This window comes from Octopus bimaculoides, chromosome 1 (assembly GCF_001194135.2).
Source record: "Octopus bimaculoides isolate UCB-OBI-ISO-001 chromosome 1, ASM119413v2, whole genome shotgun sequence".
NCBI lineage: Eukaryota > Metazoa > Mollusca > Cephalopoda > Octopoda > Octopodidae > Octopus > Octopus bimaculoides.
Genome location: NC_068981.1, coordinates 181,621,033 through 181,628,674, shown reverse-complemented (window position 1 = coordinate 181,628,674; position 7,642 = coordinate 181,621,033). Strand labels below are relative to the sequence as shown.

The window sequence follows — 7,642 nt, the reverse complement described above, 5'->3', positions numbered from 1 at the left end:
ATATATATATATATATATATATATATATATATACACACACATACACGTGTGTGCGTGGGTGTGTGGTTAAGAAGTTTGCTTTCCAACAACATGGTTCTGGGTTCATTCTCACTTGTGAGCAATCATCTTTTACTAGGGCTCTGAGTCAACCAAAGCCTAGCGAATTGATTTGATAGATGGACACAAAAAGAAGCCCACTCTCTGTGTGTGTATTGTCTATCAGTCAAAGACATACACATTGCTGAGAAAATTGTCAAAAGTAATAATGCAGGAAACAGAAATACCTAGTGGTATATATTTGTCTTCAAGATCACAATGAACTAGTAACTGGTTCATTGCAAACTTATAACCAACAACCCCATTGCTCATACAATGGCTGATAGATGATACAAATAAATTATATTAAAACCCCTCCCTTAACACATTACACTCCAACTTACACTTTCATAACAAGAAATCAGATACTGAAGTAGAAAAGGACATTTACAATGACAGGTAAAATTTACAAAAAAACAACACAAGACATGTAAGTAAAAAGATGGTAAGATGAAGCCTTGAACTTACATTTTCTGCCCCTAGTCCAGGTCGTTCCCGATATCCAAAAACTTTACCCATAGTATTCACTTTTTTACCTTTCCCTTGCTTGAAACGACTTTTCCGAAACCAAGAATTCTGTAATGGAGAAAATAAAAAGGAAACCAATGATATATTTCCAACATGAAGTTTAAGCATTCATGTCTATTTGCATCGTATTTTTATGAGAGTAACATCAAGAAATGGCTTTTACAAATTTGGATATTTCCATAAATGGATGGCTTTCAAGTATTCATCACTTGGTGATGAAGCAGGTGGGACAATTATTTTATAACTAAACAAACCTAATAATTTGTCAGGTCTATAAGTACAAGGGCAATGGCTGGAGTAAAATATTTTTTAACTTAACTTTGGGTATCTGAAGGAAGAAATAGCACCTAAGGTCATCATAAGTTCTCTGAGAATGGTGAGATTGTTACCATTCACATTCTGCTTAAACTAATGCAAACTGAATCGGCATGAGAGCATGGATATTTAGGGTGACAGTATCCCTTTCACTGAATTTCTCTAAGAAATTCGATGACTGGCACCCGTGCCAGTGGAGTGCTCACAGCACCATCTGAGCGTGATCATTGCCAGAGCAGCTGTCTGGCTTCCGTGCCGGTGGCATGTAAATAGCACCATTTGAGCGTGATCGTTACCAGCATCACCTTACTGGCACTTGTGCCAGTGGCATGTGAACAAAACATTCGAGCAAAGTCGTTGCCAGTGCTGCTGCACTGACTCCTGTGCAGGTGGCACATAAAAACACCATTTGAGCGTGGCTGTTGCCAGTACCACTAGACTGGCCCTCGTGCCGGTGGCATGTAAAAGCACCCACTACACTCCCGGAGTGGTTGGCAGATCAGATTGGAGCCTGGTGCAGCCATCCTGTTCACCAGTCCTCAGTCAAATCGTCCAACCTATGCTAGCATGGAAAGCGGACATTAAACAATGAATATGTTCTCACTGGTGGGTAACATAGGTTATCTTCAGTCAAGTGGTACAACTATTTAGTGCAAACAGATGTTAAAGTAACTAAAACTCACAAAATGTGCTTTCACAAAAAAACAAAAAATTTTTAATGGAATTTTTATAAATAAATAAAACACCTAAAAGAAGGAATTTACTGCACAAAATATTTTACCACCAGAACACACATGTTTAACCCTTTAGCATCTAAACTGACCATCTCTGGCCCAAATATGCTAGCTATTTTATGTTGAAATTGGCCAGATCTGGCCTCTCTCACATCTACCTTACAATGTCATTCTAAAAATAAACTCACATCATTGAAATTTTAAAGCTATGAGATAATGCATACTCAATTCAAAACAAATGTGAATAGATAAGCATTATATTTGACAAAAGAATCTGAATGCTAAAGGGTTAAATCTCAAAATCAGTAAATAAGTGAATAGTAAATAAACAAATCAATAAACTGATATATATGTCAGTTACCTGCATAGCTAAATCCAGTAAACTCTGAGGTACATGCTGATTGGAACTCTCAAGGTTTCGTACGAGGTGTCCAGCAAAATCTTTATCCTTCTCATTAACTAAAGTGTATGCATAACCTTTCTCTCCTGCAAAATATATCAGAAATATTTCCATTGACTCCCTAAACAATGGCTTTAAATATAGAAACATTATTCATAAAATACATGTCTAATAGATGTACATGTTTTAATAATGATTGTTTTAAACATAGGCACAAGGCCCAAGATTTGAGAAGATTCAGCAATAACACGCCACCAGTGTTATCCAAGGGAAAGGCAAAGGCTGATACAGCTTGGCACCTGTGACATCACAACTCATTTCTACAGCTGGGTGAACTGGAGCAACGTGAAATAAAGTGTCTTGCTCAAGATTCGAACTCACAACTTCACGATCACAAGCTCGACGCTCTAACCACTGAGCCATGCACCTATATACATATATATATATATATATATAATGGACTTCTTTCAGTTTCCATCTACCAAATCCACTCACAAGACTTTGGTCGGCCCAGAGCTATAGTAGAAGACACTTGCCCAAGCTGCCATGCAGTGGGACTGAACCCAAAACCATGTGGTTGGGAAGCAAGCTTCTTACCACACAGCGACTCCTGCACCTATATGATAAAAGAACAGGAACATGTCTTGCTGAAGTGAGATACAGGGCTATCCCAAGATACATGGCTACTCCAGCTGAAAAAGAAAGATGGTGAAGATGTGTGGGCACACCCTCGAGTCCTGCTGCTTACCTGCTCGACCAGTACGTCCAATACGGTGAGTGTGAGTATCAATATCTCTGGCCACATCATAGTTCACCACTGTTTTTATTGAGGGAATATCCAAACCTCGAGCTGTCAAAAAAAAAAATAAAAATTCAGATCAAAATATATTTATTTCCTTGTACACTTCTTTCACTTTATCTGAGCTGCTAGTCAATCATTCACCCTTCAAAAATTACTCAATGTACTGGTTTAATCTGCTAGAAACAGCAACCAAATCTTACTCAAAATTATACTATGTTATCATGGAAATGAAGGACCCATTGGGTAATGTGATCCTGGATGCATTATGACAAGGAAAATAGGTGAGATGGTCGTGGCTGGAACACATTTGATTGTAAGTCTGCTAAATTAGGACTGACCAGGAGATATGAACAATTCTAACAGCATATATGGTGAGACAGATCTTCTCCAGCACAGCATCTCACCTTTTATTTCAGTCCTGTATCACCTCCTTGATAAAATTCAGCCTCTTGAGACCAGCTCTCATCACTTCCATCTTTCCATATCGTCCTTAATTTTTCTCTTCCACAAATTCCATCTGCTTGGCACTTTTGTTAGCAATTGCCATTCTTCATACACATCCTTAGCAGTACAATACCTTCCCTTGCAAACTATAGTTACACTTATACCCAGTTTTGGCTCATTTCTGTCCCATCATTTATGCAGACTTACACTACGCATCCAGTGATGCTTCACTTTTTTCTAGCTTCCAGTTACTTTTATATAAGAATAACAAACAGATAAATGCAAATAACCATTGATACTTACAAGCAACATCAGTAGCCACTAAGATTAAAATTTCTTTCTTCTTAAACATTGTTATGACTTTGTTTCGTTCAGCCTGTTCCATATCACCATGGAGAAGACCAACTGGAAAAAATGTTCAGAAGATTAGAAAATTTGTACAATTCCTTTTTATGAAACTAAAAAACAATGCAGAGGTGCAATGGCTCAGTGGTTAGGGCAGCGGACTTGCAGTTTCGATTCCCAGACCGAGCGTTGTGTGTGTTTAATGAGCGAAAACACCTAAAGCTCCACGAAGCTCCGGCAGGGTGTGGTGGCAACCCCAGTTGTACTCTTTCGCCCCAACTTTCTCTCACTCTTTCTTCCTGTTTCTTGAGTAATGCTGCGATGGACTGGTGTCCCGTCCAGCTGGGGGGGAACACATATGCCATAGAAACCAGGAAACTGGGCCCATGAGCCTGGCTAGGCTTTAAAAGGGTGCATTAAAAAAAAATTTTTTTAAATGCATATTTATGTGTATGTCCGTGTGTGTACATGTATGTGTGTGTGTGTGTGTGTGTGTGTGTGTGTCCGAGACCTTTGGGCAATGTGCCATGCTTGAGAAGACCTATCAAGCCAAGTGAAATTGTAGTCATGGCCAATGCTGGAGTCATGTAACTGATACCTGCGCCAGTGACACGTAAAAAGCACTATTCAAGCGTTGGGGCTCACAGAGGCAACGTGACTGATGCCAGTGTCATGTAACTAGCACCTGTGCCAGTGGTATGTGAAAAGCACCTTTTAAGTGTTGTGCCTTGCGGGGGTAATGACAAATGACAGGCCTTTGGCAATATGTTCTGCTTGAATAGAAGACCCATCAAGCCAAGTGAAATCATAGTCACACAACTGGCACCTGTGCCGGTGGCACGTAACAGCACTCATTACACTCTCAAAGTGGTTGGCACTAGGAAGGGCATCCAGCCATAGAAACCATGCCAAATCAGACAAGAGTTTGGTGCAACACCTAAGCTTACTAGCTCTGGTCAAACCATCCAACCCATGCCAGCATGGACAGCAGATGTTAAATGATGATGATGATGATGATGTATATGTGTGCATGTGAATCTCCATGTATATGCAGAACAGTAATTAAATATAGCAACAATAATTTACAATCACAGTTGGAATTCCTTGTTTGCCTGATTCTTTGTAGGTTTTAAAACCAACTCAATCCAATTATCAAGAAAACAGATTGCAATTTAACAAATGATGCTGAAACTGCACCCATTCAAAGTTATTAAAGCAATATCAAATTTGGGGAAACATTTTTTTAATGAAAATATGACCCGTTTTTATGTTTCCTTCTTTTTATTAAGTCTAAGAGAGTGGGGATGAGTAGAAAAAGAGATATTTTCTGTAAGTTATGTTGGCTTTCTCAAATAAGGCTGCACTAAATACACAGCTTGAAGAGTTGCATGGGCTTTGTTCTTTGTTAATATGATTGCTAGCAACACGATTTTGAATGAGGCTTTTCTCAATACAGTCTTATGACACTACGTGCCTATAATGATACCATTTTGTCAAATCAAAATGACCAAAAGAAAGAGAGAAAAAAAAATGAAATGAAAATTAAAATAATAATAATAACTGTAAATAATCAGAATGGAAATTATGGATCAAGATTTACTTTTTAAATCTTTCTTCGGATTGAGAGTGTGTGTTTGTGTTGGCATCACATGATTGCTGTAAATGAATGTCATTCATTTCCAATACTCTGCAAATTATGTCTGGCCATGGGAAAATATTACTTTGCTTGGAAACAGATAAGGGTTGGTGAAAGGAAAGGCATCCAGCCATAGAAAATTTGCTTCAATAAATTCCATCCTACTTAGGCAAGTAGGAAAAAGTGGATGTTAAAACCATGATGATGATGGTTTGAATGCTGTTGCTTCTTGTTACAATAAAGGTGCATAATCTAATGATTAAGGTGTTGAACTCATGATTATAAGATCATGGTTTCAACTCCAGGGTTGGGCGATATGTTGTGTTCTTGAGCAAAACACTTCATTTCATGTTGCTCCAGTCCATTCAGCAGGGAATTTAACCCTGCAATGTTTCCGTGGGGGAGGGGGAGTGTTGTAATTTCAGTCACGCCTGACCTCATGACAGTCCTAATTCTAAGTTGTCTTTTTTTTTTTTTATCTTGAAGCAAATTATAGCTGATGCCATGACAACATGATGTTGAAAATAGAAGAAAAGAATATTGGTTTCAAAAGTTTGGTACAAGACCAGCACTTTTGTGGGAGGAGCTAATCAATTACATTGACCCAGTTCTTATCCGAAAGGATGAATGGCTATGTTGACCTTGGCAAAATTTGAACTCAGAATGTAAAGACAGACAAAATGCTGCTAAGTATTTTGCCCAGCATGCTAACGATTCTGTCATCTCACAAGATGATAGTCCTAAATATAAAATGGCTCATTAGACTAGTTTATTAGTTTATTAACTAATTAGCATTTATCACAAGAATTATGTTGCCAGTACCACCTGACTGGCCCTTGTGCTGGTGGCACGTAAAAGCACTTACTACACTCTCGGAGTGGTTGGCATTAGGAAGGGCATCCAGCTGTAGAAACCCTGCCAGATCGGATTGGAGCCTGGTGCAGCCATCTGGTTTGCCAGTCCTCAGTCAAATAGTCCAACCCATGCTAGCATGGAAAACAGACGTTAAATGATGATGATGATGATGATGTAGCCACGAACCTAAAGATGGTCAAGCTGGACATCAACTACACCAATCCCATCAGCCTTGGAAAGCTACAAAGGTCAAGAGCCTTACTCTTTATGGTCATAACCATCCAAGATAGAGAAAAATAAAAGTGATGCAACAAAGAAAAGTATACTCAGTTTCAAGTGTTATTTGGTGTGATGGTAAGAATAAACTTGTACTATCAAACTATAATGCATCAACAAAGCTGGACATGACTATTTCGAGGAGCAACATTGCTTGTTCATTTGTTTTGGGCACATTTGTTTCTCTACTTTCATGGGTTGAATAAATATGTAATTTGAGGAGTTATTTTACACCTGGATGCTCTTCCTGACACTAACATTTACCTGTTTTCTTTAAGTATTCCACATGGCTTCAAAAGCACAAAGTACCTGCATTTTAGTACAAGGGATTACAGATGTAAACAAAAAAAACACACACACACACGCATACATACATACATACATACACAACAGTGATCTTTCAGTTTCTGTCAACCAACCCCACTCACAAGGCTTTGGTCAGCTTTGGGCTAGTCATATAATCTTATCCAAGGTATTGCATTAGGGGACTGAACCCAAAACCATGCAGATGGGAAGCAAACATCTCAACCGCACAGCCATGCCTGCACTTATTGTCTGCACAGCAATCAGATTTTTAAATACTAATTCATTCATGAGAAGAAGAAAAATAGAAGAAAATAACATAAATTATTTTCAATTTTTACCTTCAAAATCTTTGCTTTTCAAATTTGAGACCAGTTCCTCAGCATTGCTTTTCCTTGTCACAAAAATTAATATACTGCCCACTATATAAACGAAAAAGAATTTGTTTAAGCAATTTCAATAAAAAGTTACAGGGAACAAAAACATTTCAACTATGAGTTTAAGTAAAAATTTGATAATAGCTATGTAAACATTTCAGTTATTATATGACAATTTCTGACATATACACTTAAGAAACTTAGCTATATCATCATCATCATCATCATCGTTTAACGTCCGCTTTCCATGCTAGCATGGGTTGGACGATTTGACTGAGGACTGGTGAAACCGGATGGCAACACCAGGCTCCAATCTAATTTGGCAGAGTTTCTACAGCTGGATGCCCTTCCTAACGCCAACCACTCAGAGAGTGTAGTGGGTGCTTTTACGTGTCACCCGCACGAAAACGGCCACGATCTCGCTCAAAAATCCTACGGGAGCCAGTCAGGCGGTACTGGCAACAGCCACGCTCAAAATGGTGCATCTCATGTGCCACCCGCACAAGAACCAGTCCAGGGGCACTGGCAACG

The 7,642-nt window shown here is 38.7% G+C and overlaps 1 protein-coding gene across 3 annotated transcripts in view; it reads right to left on the bottom strand.

The window, feature by feature from the left end:
- The window catches only part of LOC106871744 (ATP-dependent RNA helicase DDX42), a 58,487-nt gene that overhangs the window by 11,701 nt on the left and 39,144 nt on the right, over positions 1-7,642 (bottom strand). For all 3 annotated transcript variants that reach the window (XM_014918377.2, XM_014918386.2, XM_014918369.2), the window contains 5 exons: positions 7,076-7,156; positions 3,623-3,724; positions 2,822-2,923; positions 2,035-2,159; positions 565-672 (listed from right to left, as the gene is read on the bottom strand). In XM_014918377.2, coding sequence (XP_014773863.1) covers positions 565-672; positions 2,035-2,159; positions 2,822-2,923; positions 3,623-3,724; positions 7,076-7,156 — 518 coding nt within the window. The remainder of the gene's footprint in view (positions 1-564; positions 673-2,034; positions 2,160-2,821; positions 2,924-3,622; positions 3,725-7,075; positions 7,157-7,642) is intronic.